Below are 19,822 nucleotides of genomic sequence, written 5' to 3'. Positions count from 1 at the left end.
CTCTCAAATTAATGTGGTCTACACACCTCTTCAGTCTACCGAAGACAAAGACTAATGCCGGAAAACGTGCACCTGTATACAGAATGGGCGACCACTACAATAAGTCTCTTCTCGAGATCGATATATTCTCAAAATCCCGCGCCCAGAACAAGACAGCAGTCACAAATTATTATATATTTTCTATTAGTGCTTGATACTTAGAATAATAGAAAATAATAGCCCAGCCCGCGTAGCCAGCATGCATGTCAATCGTTAACGCTCCGCAACGTAGCGTAGCCATCTCTCTCTATCACTCTTCCATATTAGCGCGACAGTAACAGTACAGAGCGTTAACGATTGGCACGTTGGTAAGGAACCGCACAAAATCACCTTTTAATACAAACGTAGTCCTCATTTTCCTCTCTGGATATTAACATTACTGAAAATATTTTGACACAATTGGTTGTATATCAATCACGGTTATGTAATTTTTAGTTATTTTAAGAGTTAGGACTATTTAAAAATTTGTGGAATATCTGTTTTTGGCTCTAATTTTTATAATAATCAAAAAATCTAAAAAACTCAAACGTAGGGACCATGTAGGGACATAGCTATGGTTAATATAGGCACATCAAATTTTGCAAAAATATTTTCCATAATGTCAATACCCCGAGAGGAAAATGAGGACCACGTTTGTATGCAGAAGCGGCCGTCCCCTTTGAAAAGGCGGAAGGTGAGCTTGAAATGACACCTCGTTACTGCATATTACATGGTAACGAATTACAAGATTATCGAACTCGAAGCATAATTAGCGGGGAAAATTTGTCGCGGTTAGTAAGCGTGAACGCTTTCGTTTTCTCATGCTGGGGCGGCGCACGCGCCCGCGCCCGAGCGCAGCAGTCGCTCCCGGCACTCCACCCGCTGACCACGCTCGGAAAATGTACACAGGAATAGACAATCATGTCTCGTAAAATATTCCGCGTCGCGCTCTTTTACCTCCTAGTCCTAAGCCTCGATGCGAAAAAATCCAGGAGAGTCAAAACTACTAAATCAGAAGACGACAGCAGCCCGCAACCAAGTGTAGTTTCTTACTCCACATTTGGCTTCAATGATGTCGGATCCTATGATGGCTTCGTACCCAGCTCTCCGGACTTTGCTACGTATTTGAGCAGTAATGTTAACAATCAGGATTCTCATCCTCCGAGGTTGTACGGGCCGGCGTTTCCGTCGTCGTTAGAATCATCTGGATTGGGTAATATAGAATCACAGCCGCAAGATGGCACCTTCAGTTCCGGTGATGACAACAATGCGCAGCCAAGCATATTGCAATATAGTGCAGCATCCTATTTCAACTCCGGTAACAATAATGATCAGGGGCAAAATGGTTCGCCTGAAGAAAAGTACCGACGGATAGTTGACGAAGAGAGCAATTCGCCAGTGTATGGAACTAAGTTGGGTGGCAAAAATAAACATAGATTGTTTAACCAATATAATGAAACTGCAGCGTTTGATGTTTATAGTAACGGAAACTCTTATCCCAGTGAAACAAGATATCCAAATTTTAAAGTAACTGAAACAACTCACGATACAAAGCCAGTATCATATGGTGAGACGGCTAGCAGCCACCAAAACATTTACAATTACGCTCCAACGTACCCGCCGACCGAAGCAGATGAAGTAAAGCCCTCATCTAACAACACATATTCCTTTAATTTTCCCAAAGTAATTGACTTTACAAAATATAAACAATATTATCCCACAGCAGTAGAAAACAAATTCCCTACTGCTACGTTTCAACCAGTAACAACTAAGCAAAAAGAAATTAAACAACATAATAACTATGACACTCACAATACTAATAATTACGAGAGTCACAGCAATAATAACTACGAAAGTCACGGAAATAATAATAATTACGGAAGCCACAACAATAACTTTGACGTGCACAGTAGTAATAAGAACTACGAAAGTCATACCAGTATTAACTATCCATCGCAGTCATTCAAAAATACCTATGAAGTCAAAGAAGAAGATCAAGAAAGTGATCTTCCAAAACCAATTTCCTACACAAATAATGCTTATTCAAATAATTTTGTGAGTTACACTAGTACCAAATCCAGTTTAAAGGATACAAAACCAGATTATGACTACAAGGATAAAGTGAAACCCACTCCGCCATGGTCATATAACAATACTATTAAAAATTGGAGAAACCCCTTAAAAGGCTACGAGTACTCTACTGATTATAGTAACATGAGTTTTAAATATGATAGTAGTGTACCACCAAAAGAAAAACATACAAGAAATAAGCCTTTTCATAGTTACACAGATGAGCTTACACCCGCAAGCAGTAATGTTGTAGATTTATCCGACTACAAATTTCCTGAAACTGACTACTCAAACTTTAAGAAGATCCCCGGTATTAAAGCACATTACGATGACGATGACTATTCTAGCTTACAAACAAAATACAAAGATTTGTTTAAATCTGATGATTACATTAATCAATTTAAAAACCTGTATAGTAACAAAAATGCACCGTCAACAAGCTCTCTTTGGGGAAATGTTTACAAAGGCCCGGAATTCACATCTTTGAAATATCCTTCCACGCATTCTCACTTTAGTGATGAGATTACTAGCGATGTAGTTCATATAAAACCCGGTTTAAAGAACAAACAGAAGAATAGATTCAGTTATAATAAATACAGTGATAGTAAACCAAGTGAATGGTCATTTCAAAATAAATACCGGCCTTATAAAGCCAACAAGCCCAACGATTGGACTAAAGATGTGTCTCTGACGAGATTCAAGTCAGAGGAAGACTTGTTAGGTCTCAGAACTCACGATACATCCCACCCTTCATATATACCTTCGTATAAGCCTTTTAACGATGTATCAGATGAATTTGACTACAAGAAGCTCGTAGAGAAATGGCGGCAGTCCTACCTGAAATCAAAATACAAGGAATCGTTCCGCGATTTCGAGACCTATGCGTCAGATGCGAAACCCGTACATGTACCTATACCGAAGCCATACGCGGTAAGTCTTAGTAAATAATCGATTTCTATCAGTTCATTTTGAAATAATTCGAATATCTCCGTCTTTTTACAAGATTTAGTAAAAAATGAACAAAAACCATATAGAGGAATGCGGATCGGAAAAGCTGGCAGCACGCGTCTCGCACTGATTTCCTCCGCTCGGGTAAGATGACGCGCGTGTGGCCCAGAGAAATCATGAAACAAAACACACGGCAATTTCATTCAGTAATGCGTTTGCTCGTGTTACTTGTCTTGGGTGCAGACTATAAAATGTTATATTTACGACCATTTTAGATATACAGACAATAACCCAACATATTCTTAATTTAATTACGAACATTGGTTTATGGTTGCGGATTTTTGGAGTTTAAGGATTTGCAAAACTTTCATGTAACTACAAGTAAAAAAAATATAATTTACCTAATGAATAAAACCAGGCATTCGTTATTTGCGTATTTTACATGTAATTAATGTTCTCACCCTCCCAACGCAAAAATAAATACGCGAATAAATACCCACCACCAAAAGTACAAATCTCGACACGTGTTTCGCCTCTCTACAAGGCATCCCAGGACCAGGAGGTGCTGGAGATGTTGACGGTCTGACGTCCGACAACTCAATTAAGTTAGCACTGATTGACTAGCACGTTAACATTTCGCGGATTACCAAAGTAATATTTTTTGTTTTAATAATTTACCTAGTTTGCTTCGTCCATTGCAAAAGTCCTGTCGAGATTAAACATGCCTAAATTTCGTTCTCTAGCTCAACCCTCATTGAAGTGAAACGGAGGTTTGACCGAAGTACAGGGATAATCAATGGTTTTGCATAATGGACGCCTAGGTCCATCGTCCGGCGTTACGGGACATTGGCTCTTCTAAGTTATATGGGTAAGATTGCTTTCACTAGCGGTCAGATAATTAGAGTGTGCATAAAAGTTGATGGAATAAAATAATCGTGATTAAAAACCGGAACATGGTTTCCTTGAGTTGTAGTTGTGGTCTAATTTGTGGCAATCAACTCATTTCAATTTCGGACACAGTCGCTTATAAATTACATTACCGTCCACGGTAAACTAAAAGCGATTACATACATCTCATGTAACATTATCGAGGACGTCCCCTGATTTATTGTTATGGCAAAATTGTTGACGTGGACGTCCACGGAAAAGTATAAAAGCCCCCAATGAAACCAAGAATAGGGCACAGCTCACAGCTCATCTGTATTTTATATGAGTTAAATTAAGTTATTAAATACTAATGTTTTACTTGTCATCAAACGCTTGGTTCGCGTGCGACTGAAAATGCTAATGTGGCGATTTACATTTGCGCAGGAGTTTCCTCCATTCACGGTAATCTGTGGACATTATAAATAGATGCGTGTGCGTGTATTGCTAGGATATGATGCTATGTTTAAAAATTTCTAATATAGGTAAATACGGAATATTATAACTGCTTTTAACTTTCATTTTAGTAGATGGTCCGCTATCGTTCTGTACCTCTACCATACCTTAAATATCTATCTAGGTAATGTTATTCTACCCGAGTATTAAGAGGAAAGGAAAGCTGCGGGGGCGGCTCCTAAAATGAGTACGATAAAGAATTAAGGACAACTGCAGCTTGGCAAAAAACCTGCGAAATAATCTCAGAAATCGAGGTTTCGTTTCACGACATTTCCACCTCCAAGACTTAACCAATCGTGACGAAATATTCGAAAGATATGATTGATTTTTGCGTTTATTGTTGCCGATTCTGTATGCCAGTGGCGGTTTACGGCGCATTTATTTGGCAGTTTTTAGCGCTTGTTTGAAATAACACTAGTTCTTATATTATAAAAACAAAACGCACAGACACAGGTACTGGTGATATTGAACTCATATAAAAACTATTCATCTTGAGCTAAAACCCAGAGAGGAAAATGTCGATAACGTTTGTACGTAAAAATGAGAACTAATCTTTCCTCTTAAGTTTAGATAGGTATGTAAGTATATTTTTGTATTCTTAGGTAGGTACATATTCTATGTATACAACCATATCGTCAAAACTACTCTGCCTATTTCGTTGAAAGAGTAAAACCCTTTTTTCACGTTATTTATATATCTTAGTCTTAGTACTCTTAGTTATTATCACAAAATACTACGTTTGACTATTAAACTTTTTTTGTGAACGCGTTCTCTGTTTTTAAGTTTTAACCGACTTCAAGATTTCAAAAGAGGAGGTTATCAATTCGGTTCTATGTTTTTTTTTTTAATGTTTGTTACTCCATAACTCCGTCATTTCTGAACCGATTTTGAAAATTATTTTTTTGTTTCAATGTATATATATAGAGATTGGTCCCGTTTTTGTCAAAACTCAGTTCTGATGATGGGATCCATGAGGAATCGAGGGAACTCTTCAAATGTGAAAGGCATACATATAGTGATTTTTAAATTTTCATCACCAAACCAAGCATTTACATTTGTTAGGCAAATTAAGTTCTCGAGACAAATTTTTGTCAAGCGCGAGATCTGATAGTAGAATCTATGAGGAATCGAGTAGTGATTTTTGTATTTTCATCAACAATTCAAACATTTCCATTTAAAAAAGTGACATTTGATGAAGTGGAACTGCTGATGATGATCAGAATGGAACTCTTCAACGACGCATAGTTCCCGCTTGGCGACTTGTCATCCTCTTTATGTTTGTTAGGCAAATTAGGTTTTCAAGATACATTTTTGTCAAGCTCGAGATCTGGTGGTAGAATCTATGAGGAATCGAAAAATCTCCTCAAATGTTAAAGGCATACATAAAAAAAGTGCCATTTGATGAAGTGGGACTGCTGATGATGATCAGAATAGAACTCGTCAACGGCGCATAGTTCACGATTGGCAATTTGTCCTCTTCGCTGTGTTTATTAAGTAAATTAGATTTTAAAAGCATTTTTTAATATAAAATAAAAACAAAAAATAAATATTATAGGATATTATTAATCATCCTTCTTTCATCGGTCTCCCTCATTGAAGTCGGTTTTTTTTCTTAAAAATTATTCGCTTAAGCAAATGGTTGCTTTTGTAATGTAAGATTTACAACACAGTACCTAGTCGATAGTTACAGTTACAGTCTTATAGTGAGCAAAGGGCTATCAGGTAGATGTTATTTATACCGACTACTCCAAAGCATTCGATAAAATTTCACATTCTCTGCTCATTCATAAATTACAAACTTTTGGAATTCACGGGAATCTTTTAAGATGGCTTACTTCATACCTACGTGACAGAACGCAAGCAGTTGCTATAAAGGGATACACTTCTAGTTTTGTTCCCGTATCTTCAGGCGTACCTCAGGGATCCCATTTGGGTCCATTATTATTCAACATTTACATTAATGACGTCGTTGATTGTTTCAAATTTTCTGACTTATTATTATATGCCGACGATACTAAAATATACACCATTATTAAATCAAGTGACGATTGTATGAAACTTCAAGCTGACCTTGATAGACTGAGTTGTTATTGTTCTATGAATGAACTGTACTTGAATGTCGAAAAATGTTGTGCCATTACATTTACAAGAAAACGCAATAAGATAGAGTATAATTATTCATTAAACAACAAAAATTTAAGGGTTGTGTCTGAAGTGAAGGACCTAGGGTTAAATCTTGATAGCGAACTACAATTTATTTCACATATTGACAAAATTTCAGCAAAAGCATACAGAATGTTGGGATTCATTTTCCGACAAAGCAGGGATTTTACAAACCCGAAGACTCTGCAACTTCTCTTTAACGCATTTGTTAGGTCCAACTTAGAATACGCTACTACAGTCTGGAATCCTCATTTCAATGTTCACATTAACACAATTGAAAAAATTCAGAACAAATTTATCAGAACAATGAAATATAAATTTAAATCTTTTTGCCCTGACAATTTCTCTCTTCAAACCCGTAGAGAAATTCGAGATCAGATATTTTTGTTCAAAATCATACATGGCCTTATTGATTCTCCCAATCTTTTGTCTAAAATTTCAATTAGATGTCCTGATCGGCGAACTCGCTCCACAAGCCTATTTGCAATTAACTTTGGTCGTACTACATATGCAAGAAATAAGTTCTTAGCTAGAGCGTGTAGAACTTATAATGAAAAATTTTCTGATATTGATATATTCCATTTATCATTACAGCAGTTTATTTCTGCAATAAAATGTACAGCTAATAATAATATTGATTAGTTAGTATATTTCAGCATACTTGCCAATTTGTTAATATTGTTTTCAACAGTTAGTGTTATTTGAGTTTTGCATGTTTTAATATTAATGTTAATTTCTGAGCAACATAATTGTTATTATTCATTAGTGGAAACTGTTTGGCTTATGAATGTGTAATCTGATTAACTATATGTGTTGTTTTTGCCTGTTTGTTTCCCAAAGGTTTAAATAAATAAATAAATAAATAAATTGAACATGCATCTTAGGCGAGACGCCTCTTGGCACGGTAGTTGCTTGGGTCAAAATGAGCTCATCCAGCGTTTTAGCCAAGCGAGTGACCTCCCATCTGAAAAAAGAGGGGAAAGGAAGCTCCAGTGATCCAGTCTTCTATTTACCTGTTGCTATGACCCCATACATGACCTGATAACTACTCTACTATTCAATTTTACCTATGTAATGTAATGTAATTTTATTAGGTAAGTATATAATTACTTTTTAGTAGCATAGGTATAAAGTGTCTAAAGGCCAAATTATTGGACAAAAGCACTTTGTAGACCTACGACGAAAGGACAACGCAGGCCTATTTTCACAGTAAGCGTAATCTGGGTCTCAAAATTAAATCTTTTAAGCAATTTTTTCGGAGAGGTAGGTACACTGTCTGTTTTTACAAAAAGCTCATTCTAAATATGATATCTTGTAATTAGTTAAATTAGTATTTTTTTAATACATCTGCAGTGGCAGCATGGTTCCTTTTTTATCACTTGTCAGTATGCCCGTCACTTTCGCGCTTACATACTTGTTAGAACGTGACAGACATGGTGACAAATGATAAAGAGCCGACTATCTTAGTCCTACTGGTTAATTTGTTTTTGAACATTATATAGGATAACATTCACAGTCCCTTGGCATGTATTTTGGAATAATCCATTCAGTCGTTTTCAATCTATTACTTATAGTATAGCAGTTCAAAGTCAACTTTGCTTTGTGAAATTTTTGGACGTTTTCTCATAATTTGTTAGACTAAGTAGTAAAAACTAAAAACGTTTTAGTATAATAAATACGTTGTGTAATCTACTCACAAAGCCCTTTCATTTGATACAGTATCATCAGTACCATCTGGTAGGTTTTAAAGAAAAAAAAGTCTTTGTACCGCTGACTTTAATGACGTTACAGTTACTACCCCGCCATTTTCGCGCTTGTCATATATTTGTATACAGGGCATCATACTGAATGCATTGAACCATATATACCCATAACTGAGATGACTTGAACGGAAAGTAACCATAATAGTACATTACGATACAAGTGCGAAAAATAGGAAATTCGAAACGAGTGGCGATAAATTAAAACACGACCGAAGGGAGTGTTTTAAATCGACACGAGTTGCGAATTACCTATTCGCACATGTATCGTACAACGTTTTACAGTACATATGGCCCTTTAAATGTTCGACACAGTAACGTAATATGCTACTTCTCGCACTAGTGCTATAAAGTAGCCCCATATGTACTGTAAACCTGATTTACCAACCTACTACTACGGCGACACGTGATTGGTAAAATCCATTATAGTTTACTAAAGCGTTTCGTAATGAGATCGTTATAGTTGAGTCAGGAGACCATAGTGAAAAATATGCGATTATAGTTTGGTATACAATTCTTAATTCAACCATTAGAATCGACGAGTAGAAAAACAATATTTGTAGAGACCACAATCATCACCTTTCTAGCGTTGTCCCGACTCGTTGCCACGGCTTATGGGAGCCTTGGGTCGGCTTGGCACTTAATCCCAAGAACTGGCGTAGGCACTAGCTTTACGAAAGCAACTGCCATATGAACTTCCAACCCAGAAGGGAAACTAGGCCTTTTTAGGATTAGTTCAGTTTCCTTACGATGTGCACACGCTCGTGAATCTATTATAAAATCTTTAGCTTGCACGGGACTTAAAATATGCACTCGAAGAAATATCAAACTTTGCTCTCTTGTTGTACAAATAACTATATAAAATCAAGAACTAAGAATAATAATATATAATTCATTAGTCAGTTAAAAAAATAGCGATATCAGGATCGCATCCTCCGAGCCTGACGTAAAAAAATAAAATAAAAAATAAAAAAAGTTAGACAAAAGCATGAATACGCAAAATTTGACTCGCCCCGTACTCCGCAGATTGAAGTGCCCCGGCCCGTGATCGTGCCGGTGCCGGAGCCGTACCCGGTCCGGGTGCCGATACCCAAGCCGGTAGCCGTGCCGGTAATCAAAGAGCTCAACGTGCAGATCGAGAAACCCGTACCCTATCCGGTCTATAAAAAGGTCCCATACCCGGTGGAAAAACCTGTACCCGTGCCTGTTGAAAAGCAGGTCAGTGTTTTAAAGTTCGATTTTCATAAAAGTTTACCTTGAGCACTTTTCAGAATTTGAAATATGTCTTTTACGATTCAAAATTGCTCTGATGTGAAGAATAATTTTGTTTTTTCTATTTCGGCGCAAGATTCATTAAAAAATGAAGATATTTGGCCACGAAGCAAAGGCCTCGGAAATCAAATGAAAACCGTTTACTTTGTATGGAAATAGCGAAACAAATTTAATGTTTTTGAGTGTAAATACTACTAATTCTGAGAAAAATATGGATGCATAATAATAATGGCTAAAAAGGTAAACTTTATTGTGACAATGCCTAATTGCGGCTTGGAATATTTGGAAAATTATTAAATATATTGTTTCCTGCTTACGTACATTATTTACTGCTAATTTAAGTAATTAAATAATTGAAGGTCATTGCGTATCAGTATATATTATAATAATATGATTTTTTATCATTATGAATATTACATATGTATAAGTTATTATATTTATCTCAGTTGGACGTGGGTTTATATTCCGTTGGATTGCGTTGCTGGCAGCTTTTTATATCCGTACATTGTATCTTATACAAATATTTATTACATATATTAGTGGCATTTATATACAATTTATATAGGTCCTCCTCATCGTTTTCGATGACGGCGACCCTAAATAAATATTATGGACGTTGTCTAGCATTTTATATACGTATGTATACAACGAATATGCAGGTGCGTACTCGTATATATGTTGGTGTTTTTGCTTTCAGTCTGGTTTTCAATTTACTTAATTAATAGGCACTGCTTAATTTGATTCTAATTTTAACACTACTCTTTAATTAAGTACTTAATAAACAATGAACAATGACAGGCTTCTTATTCCCCGAGCTATACTTAACGAGTGAACGTTTTTGCGTGTGTCTTATCGAGATACAGGCATAATGTCTTGTGTAAACTAGACGAGATTCTAGAATAGATAATTCATTAAAATATTTTTTACTGAAATTCGTTTGAATGAATTATCTGATCAAAAAAACGTCTGCTCTGGCTTACTTGCTGGCATTCTCACAACAACAAAAAGATTTTTTAAGGATTTATCTACTGACGAGTATTACGAGTACAAGCTTAAAGTTAGGTAAACAAGGTGGCGCCTGTATAGGATTAAAATTAAATTAATTAATTAATGCGTTTTTGTTAAAGCCGCTTGGGTATAATCACTGAAAAACCAATATGTATAATTACTGAACTAGTGTATATATTGTATATAAGTATAACAAATAAAACTTAACAATTCCCTTGTTTTTAAAGTACTTCCATCCTGCCCTGCTTTTTAAGTATATATATTTTGTGTAGGCGTAACAAGAAAAACTTTATTTAAATATTAATTTCATGCATGCAATTTGAAGTTTAATACCATACGTTAGGCTCTTAATATGGTTTAGTGATAGTGATAGCATAATATAAAGTCTATGAAGATTACATCCCAATTTCTACCTAACTTTTATAATGTAGGTACCCGTTCCAGTGGTGAAGCCATATCCAGTGCCAGTGCCGCACATAAGGCCGGTGTTCCACCACACGCGGCCGCACGAGGAGCTCGACGAGGCCGGCACGGACGATGAGGAGGACTATCTACCGCGCCCTGATGGCTACAGGACGAGTAAGAAAGTGCCGTATTCTAAGCGGCCTAAGAGGTGAGATATGATTACATTTTATCACTTAACTTTTGAGCCTCTGTTGCATATTAGTGTAGTTGTTCCATTACGACCTCCAATAAATAAAAAAATGCACGAAGAAATGACTTATATGATTCTGTGTATTACTAAAATATGTTTTGTGATGTCGCAACTATAAAACACTTTAATTTTACACAACTTAGTGAATTAGCATAAAACATTAACAATGTATATTTTAGTTTTATGCTCTGAAAGAGGGTCATCGTTGTTCTAAAAAGTTTCGATAAGCAATTGAAATTTGATGCATATGGATTTGATAAATAATATTAATTCTGATATTTAACTCCCCATTCCATAAATAACGATACTTTTACTTCAATGGTTAATCAAAAGTATTCTCAAGAAATGATTTATAAATATTATCAAATATCAAACATTTATTCAGCAAATAGGCCACAGGGGCACTTTTTCATGTCCATTTTTACAAACAATAAAAATTAAAAATATACTTACACACGTTTTAAAAAACACATGTATTTTACTTTCCTCGTATTCGAAATGAGTCTTTAACTCGGGTAAAGTTTCAGCCTCAGACTATTGACGTTCTCACTGCGTTCGACCGCCTAACTACCTCGGCAGAAAAGAGTGACTTTCATCCCCTGGTTTCTTCTATTTTTTCCTAATCAGAACACGATACCCAATATGCCCGTGAACTAGGGTGACCAGATCTGATTTCCGGTTTTACGGGACAACTGCATTGAGGCATTAAGTCCGCCATTTGTACAATTTTATATCGTGCAATAGAGTTTAAAAAAAATACGGGGTTCGAGGTCAAAATACGAGACAGGCTGCTTTTTATTAATCAACTTTTTTTAAATCATAAAATTTGTCATAATCAATGAAATAAACTAAACAATTGCTAAATTTCTTTGAAAGACTTTAAAAAACAATATTACCTAAATAATATACAACACAACAATTTTCATATTATCTGGAAGGGAAATTGTGAAATAATCAAAATAGGTATTTTTTAAATCATTTAATGCCATTGGATCTCAAAACTACGGCGCAACCCATAAAATACGGGACATCTGGCCACCCTACCTTGAACGGATTCCCACTGTTTTAGGTACATTCTGTATTAGGTTGCCTTAATAGGTACTTAGGGTGTATTTTTCAATTTCCATTATATATTTATTTCGAATCTGGGCGATCTAGTAGTGTTAGTAGAGTACTACAAATCTTAAAATTAATTAAGGTTAGTGACATACGATTTACAAATCATTTAATAGACACATTAAGATAGATAACACAAATGGGTAGTATAATAAATAATATTATAACATGTAGACTACATTTTTTCATCTTTTGGGGTTAGCTAATGTAAGTTTTTGGTTACAATTATATATGTACAATAATTAGTAGAAACACGATATATAAAGAAAACAATGTTGTTTCCATACTTTTGGCCTTTGGGGTCTAATTTACATGAAAAATTTAAAAAATAACGCAATATAGTCCTTAACTGTTACGACTAATAAGTCGCGTTTATATTAGAGTTGCTATTCAATTTTTTTTTTAACAAATCTCAGTTTCAGCTTTCATTAGTCCAATCTACTATTTCATTGAATAAAATCCCATCAAAAACATTTTCATGTAAATGTTGCCAAGACGAAACCATAAGGCTCGCACTCAAAAAGTTATCAGATCTCTTGTAGAGCCAAGCTTCTAACTCTACAAGCCTAATTTCACAAAGTCTACACCTTAGTCAAAATATATGGCTTGGCCGTTTCGCTACCCTCACATGGGTATAAGGTGTAAATTTATTCACTATTCATTATTTTTCATTATACAATATTTCTTATAGTAACGAGACGGCCAAGCCACATATTTTGACTAAGGTGTAGAGTTTGTGAAATTAGGCTTGTAGAGTTAGAAGCTGGGCTCTACAAGAGTTCTGATACCTTTTTGACAGTGCGAGCCTTATGGTTTCGTCTTGGCAATATTTTACATGAAAATGTTTTTGATGAGATTTCACTTCTTTTTGTAAGTTGCTTATGATAATCTTCCATCCACTAATTTAAAGGGTTGGGGGTGATTTACTATTAAAAACTATGAAATACGTATCTGGGCGAATCTTTTATACAATCTGCTTTTTTACTAATTCCCCATAGAAACTTTAACCTCTATTTCCTCCCTAACGCGCCTTTCCGCCCCCTTTTCACCCTTACGGGATGATTTTGGGGCTGAAAACTATTCTATATCCTACCCCATAACAGAACTATTTACATATCGAATTTCAATTAAATTGTTTCAGCGGTTATTGATTCTCCATACAAAATTCCACCCCCCCTTTTCACCCCATTGGGGGTTAAAATTTCAAGCTTTTGAATGTTTTTGTTATTTGTATATTAATACTATCATACATACCAAATTTCACCTTCCTAGGACTTGAAGTACCCTAGGGGTTTTGATGATCATCAGTGAGTGAGTGAGTCAGTTTTTTAGATATGAATAAAATCTAAAGTATGAGAGCTATGCAGTTGAAATTTTTTATGCTTAATAAGTCCACTATTGAGATTAAATCCCGAGGGTTTTGTTGATCTGGTATAATCTACACTCAAGTTATGAGGGTTCAAAAAACGACGAAGCGCTTCGAGAAAAGGTAGGGAGTGCCCTTTCGCTTCGCTTTGCTCGTCTTGATATATTCGACGGATCACTGTCGAATATGGAAAGTGAATGCAGTCACTACTGTATACGTTATCAATTATCATCAAAAAACGTAATAGGCCTCATTAACCGTTTTTCAGGAAACATTTGCTAATGACGGCACTGACATTGTTATATCAATGCATAATTACAGCACTTTCAGCAGTCTAAATCGTGCGTGCATTACATAACATACCGTCGTGCCGTAACTCATCAAACATGCAACTGAAGTTCAAAGACTTATTCAGGTTGTGTTTAACATTACTATTGATATACATAGATATATTCTATTATAAGCCTATACGGTGTCCAACTGCTGGGCAAAGGCCTCCCCCCTCGATCTCCACTCGTCTCAGTTTTGAGCAATCTCCGGCCAGTCGTTGAGATATGCGTCCAGGTCGTCCCGCCATCTCCGTCTGGGCCTACCCGATCCTGGCCCGTCTTGCGGCGCCCATAACGTGGTTATTTTTGCCCACCTCTGTGGGTGCATGCGGCAGACATGGCCGGCCCAGTCCCATTTCAGCTTGGCGGTCTTAGCTCCAACATCATTAATGCTTGTTTTTGAACGCAGCGTAGAGTTACGGATTCGGTCCGTTCTAAATCCGTTTTACTCTTTGGAAAACCTTCAATTTGGTATTTTACATACATACATATTAGATAAATACATAAACATACATACATAGATATTAGACAAATATATATAAGTAAGCATATAGATCGCTTGTCGCTACTATACAGTACAGAAACTTATTCATTCGTATACGTAAGTAAGTACCTAAATAAATATAAGATGCAAACAAATAAGTTACCGATATTTTAAGAGATTACATTAAAACAATTAACTTTAAATAGAATTTAAAAAAACTATTCATAACTTTTTTTTGTTTTAATTTCACATTTTAAAATTTAATGAACAAAAAATATAATTTGTTATCTATCTAAAAATAATCGCATGTGCAAATAACTGACAAGATGTCTACACTATGTACTTAACACTTTCTGTCATTTCAACATTTTTTTTCTTCGATTTCATAGTCAACGCATGCCAATGTGTCATTTGATTTATCAACGTGAAGTGGCCAGTTAAAAGTTAGGTAAAAAAGGTTCTAGAATCTGTTCAATGAGGTCTCATGTTTAATTATCTCATTATCAGGGTGTTTTTATGTAGCAAATTTGTTTTCCAATTTTCTCCCAAAAACATCATAAAACTTATAATGCTTCATACACTTACAATTTATAAATATACTCGAGGATCCGAGTACAATCAGCTGTAAAAATATTGCTAACTAACTTGTTAGCACCTTATATAAGGGCTGTATCGAAAAATAAGTGGACAGGATACTATAAATACGTACACGCAACTTTAATAAATTAAAACTGTTTATTACGTAGATTAAAAACCTTAATGGGTAACATTTAATATTAGATACCATATCACAATTCCTTTAAAATTATCAAAATGGGGCTTTTAATTAAGTAACGGTTTTTTTTTATCGATTGGTGCAAAATTAAGGATACAACAATACGCAAACTCGTTAAAAAGTGTAAGTTACAGGCATACACAAACTGCTAAATAAGTTCGGAAACAGTGACTATGGAAGATCTGCTCAGTTCTTGAAGAAAACATGGACCTCCCTGCATTGCATAAGAAAGTAGTACCCGGGGATCGGAAACCGGTATTTTTTGTATTGGAACGAACACGGTATTTTTCCATTTCTAATTGGGCAATCTAATAATATACTAAGCCCTTATCTAAAAACACAACTGACTCCTACAATTGGAGTATAAAATTAACCGAAATACATGGTTATTTCGAAGTTTTTGCAAATAACTGTTTCCGATCCCTGGTAGTACCTACGATTTTTTTTATTCCAACTCTTTCTGTCCGAGATGCTGCCAAGATAGCTAAAACATATGAAGAACTAAAAAATATGTAACCTAAAGTTAGCTTAGTAAGCAAACCTACACGTCAAACAGAAACAATCTAAATGAGACGATGAAAGGGTCACGCGAATGGTATACTTATTATACATAACCGATTTTTCAGATGACAGACCCAAATGAAATTTAATGTTGGTACCCAAATATCAGATTGGGGGGTGCAATTTTATAAATTGCTTGGCTATAAACTAGGTAAACCATTTCTCAAGGCATTCTACAGCGGTATCGATATACGGGACAAAAACGGGATAAGTATAAATACGGTACGCAACCCTTCTATACGGTGACAGTCCCCTATATACGGGACGAATGGCAACCCTACCTACAATAATCTATATAAATAAAAATGAATGGCCAAAATGTATGTGGTCGCATAACTTCCGAAAGAGGGATCGATTTGGCTAATTTTGGTATTGCAATCAGGGAAGGTTTAAACCAGGAATCGGAAACCGGTATTTTTTGTATGGGAACGAAAACAGTATTTTTTCGTTCTTTGTTAATTATTTCATTTCTAATTGGGCAATCTAATAATACGAAGTCGTTATCTAAAAACACAACCGAGTCCTATATTTGGAGTTTCCACCTACGTTGTCTGCGCTCAATTCTACGTATAAAGTGGCAAGACAAGGTACCGAACACGGAAGTTTTACGTCGCGTCGGGATGCCTGGTATTGAAGCACTGATCATGAAGCATCAGCTAAGGTGGTGTGGCCATGTCGTGCGTATGGAGAATGAGAGACTGCCCAAAGCAATTTTCTACTCGGAGCTCTCTTTTGGAAAACGGAAGCAGGGGGGCCAATACCTGCGACATAAAGACGTTCTCAAACGCCACCTCGTCGCTTGCGGGATACCGACTGACTGCTGGGAGGGCATTGCATTGCAAAGATCGGAATGGCGTTCTAGTGTTCAAAAGAAAGTAGCTCAATTTGAGCAGCAGCGTCTGGAAGACCTAGATGCTAAGCGTCATATCCGCAAGACGCGACCTAAGCCTTCCTACACATACACCCGCAACTCGACTGGACAACTCCATTGCGCATCGTGTGACCGCATCTTCAAAACAAAGTTTGGTTTTGCGAGCCACATAAGGGCATTTCATAATCCGGACAAGAATTGTTGATGGAGTCGCCATTGCCGGATACGGCAAGGAAGGAGCAGTAGTTGGAGTATAAAATAAACCGAAATATATGTTTATTTCAAAGTTTTTCCAAAAAACCGGTTCCGATCCCTGGTTTAAACGGTGAGATAATATGGACAAATTGCGAGGAAAATAGTAAAAACAACGATATTATTTTCCCATATAAACTGTTCCTACCTGTCAAACATTTGATTCGTCCTGCCAGTGCCGTAGACTCGAGTCCCCTTAAATTGAATAACGTATTAAAATAAGGATTTCGAATCGACAACATATATCAAGAATATTCAAATTATCGTGTATTTAGATTTTAAATGCAAATAATAATAACAATAAAAAGTGTCACTGTCACAAAAGATTGTCATTCTTGGTTATCGAACTTTTTATCCAACCTCGACATTGGCAGAATCATCAACACCTTGATGGAGCCATAACACGAAAAACTGATTGATTGGGTGCGTTCAGAAACGGAATATATAGCAATAATTTATTAGAGACCCTAACTGGCCTAACTCCCCCTCCTCGCACTTGGCACATTAAACATGGCGATAAATAATAGACCGCGAGCCAGGAAAAATTTCTATGACCAATTGCCTCCCGGCTGAAAACTCGTGTAGTGGTTAACGGCTAGGTATGATGAACCCTCGTGGACGTCAGCTGCCGCTCCGTTGGTGGGTTGAGGAATGGCAGCCACCGAAACACGTAAAACAAAAAAAATGTCATCGCCTCCCGTTTGATACTTTGTCAAATGATAGTTCAGATGCTGTTGTTGCTTAAAAAAATCGTCAGCCGGTTATATCGCGGTGGTAAGAACATCAGCTGTTCGCATGTAGCATTTCATCAGGCGGAATCGCCTAAAAAGCCATCAACTGATTACGCAATTTACACATTACGCATACGTTGCCGCACATAAAGTGGTAGGCGCATATTTTTTACATGTTCATTTATAGCTGACGATCATTCCACCGCGATAGAACCGGCTGACGGTTTTTAAAGTATAAAACAGCATCTAAACTATCATCTGACAAAGTATCAGCCGGGAGGCGATGAATGACGAAATATGGTCCTGACCCGCGGTCTATAATGTTACAAACGTAGTCAATTTTGATGCATTTTATTTTCATATACATTAGGTGTGGCATGTTCATGTGATTGGATTGATGGTGCAATATGATTAAACAATGGAAGTCCATATGCATTACCTACTTTTAGGAATAGAGATTATTCATCGCGAAGGGAATGAGGCATTGCAATTGTTTAGGTTTTAGGTTTAAATATCTTAGTCTCAATTATAGCAGGTTTTATTTCATGATAATTATTATTAATTTCGAATGCAATTTTTTGTAATATTGTTGGAAATGCCGTGGAGCCGATTTTGGTAAACCAATATTACATGCTGGGTTGGATTAAACATTTGACAAAGCCAAATTAAGCTTCCTAGCATAGCAAAACAGAATGTTGTGCATATAAAATAAAACTTCGAATTTAACTATTTCAGCCCGCGTTACCGTGACCGGCCGCGTAGGCCCCAGCGAGCCCCGTACCACGACCGGAACAGAAGACAGTGGCCAGACAGGAGGCCTACCAGGAGGCCCTCGGAGCTCCGTCCTTCGCCGTTTAGATCTCCCTACGATGATGAGTTTGAACGCAGCGACTACCACCTGCACTGCCAGAGAACCAGACTCTGTTAGCGTTATTCCAATTCATGGGACAATGTATTGTTCTGCATTTGTTTACTTTCTTAGTGAGACTGGTTTTAAATTTAAATTAAGTGATGAAGCAAGCTTTTCAATAGTATTTTATGTGACTGTATATAAAAAGCATTAAAATACGAGTGTGGCTTTATGAAACGAGCTGAAACGAGTTTCAAAAAAACATACGAGTGTTTTAATATCTACCTAATAATGTACATCATATACTACTTTATCCACACACATGTTATAGCTAAGCTCTCTATGATGTATTCAACAACCACTATTGCGGCATTTGATCACACTGTTTGCAATTGTCACATAGCATTTCGAATAAAACTTAGACTTAGAAATAAAGTGAAATCAAATTCTTGTATTTAAAGATGTTGAAATTTGAATGGCGTTATTAAATCAACATTGATATTAATAAAAAATAATATTGACAAAATATTACTACTGCGTAGATTTTTGTTCTAACAAAATAGTTTATGCTGGCCGTTTGCGGTTATTGAACGCATCATAGGCATGTGTCTAAATAAAAATTGTAAAATAATAGTCTTGTGAAACGCAGTTTCCAACCACCTGTAAATCAGTGTACAGTCAAGTGTAAAAATATGGGTGTACACATCTTACTCAAAAATATGTCCCATAGCATCTTATTTCAGTGTAATAAGAGCGTAGTACCATATTTATGAGACGATTCTTTCGCTAGGTACATATTTTTGCACTTGACTGTACCCGGCTCATTTGAATGTGAGAGTTGCAACGGGTTGGGTGTCAATTTTATTTATCTTTTTCAGCGTATTAGAATTACCGTACGATCTATGAAAACAAGAGCTTATTTTTTATATTCAGACTATGTGCCAATACGTATGTCGTATATATTCTTCTTTAAATTTGGTTAATTAGTTGTTTAATTTGAACAAAGAATGAATAGCATTTTGTTATATTTGTATAGTAAATGTTAAGTGTTATAGATTGAGTAAATATTTGTAATAAACAAGGTCGTTTTCTTCTCTTACGGAGACCACTATACTCGTGCAAAATATAAAACATTTTAATAGAAAATTTTCAGACCATCAGACGCCTGAATTCAGCCTTCAACTAGGCATATTGCTAATTAATAAAAAACAAA

At 36.1% G+C, this 19,822-nt stretch overlaps 1 protein-coding gene across 1 annotated transcript; it reads left to right on the top strand.

Moving 5' to 3' along the window:
• The first annotated feature begins 385 nt into the window (after positions 1-385).
• On the top strand, positions 386-18,908 carry LOC133519977 (putative uncharacterized protein DDB_G0282133). Its single transcript, XM_061854196.1, has 4 exons — positions 386-3,018; positions 9,366-9,557; positions 11,051-11,232; positions 18,495-18,908. The coding sequence occupies exons 1-4, from the start codon at positions 940-942 to the stop codon at positions 18,685-18,687; spliced, it is 2,646 nt and encodes an 881-aa protein (XP_061710180.1). The 5' UTR covers positions 386-939; the 3' UTR covers positions 18,688-18,908.
• Positions 18,909-19,822: the final 914 nt, after the last annotated feature.

Source organism: Cydia pomonella, chromosome 7, assembly GCF_033807575.1.
Source record: "Cydia pomonella isolate Wapato2018A chromosome 7, ilCydPomo1, whole genome shotgun sequence".
Lineage (NCBI taxonomy): Eukaryota > Metazoa > Arthropoda > Insecta > Lepidoptera > Tortricidae > Cydia > Cydia pomonella.
This window is presented reverse-complemented; position numbering and strand designations above follow the sequence as displayed.

Bases quoted from the DNA above. Each gene is read 5' to 3' on its own strand.
- LOC133519977 (XM_061854196.1), top strand. From the start codon at position 940: ATGTCTCGTAAAATATTCCGCGTCGCGCTCTTTTACCTCCTAGTCCTA. The intron at 3,019-9,365 runs GTAAGTCTTAGT...CGTACTCCGCAG, and splicing joins CTATACCGAAGCCATACGCG to ATTGAAGTGCCCCGGCCCGT. The intron at 11,233-18,494 runs GTGAGATATGAT...TAACTATTTCAG, and splicing joins TATTCTAAGCGGCCTAAGAG to CCCGCGTTACCGTGACCGGC.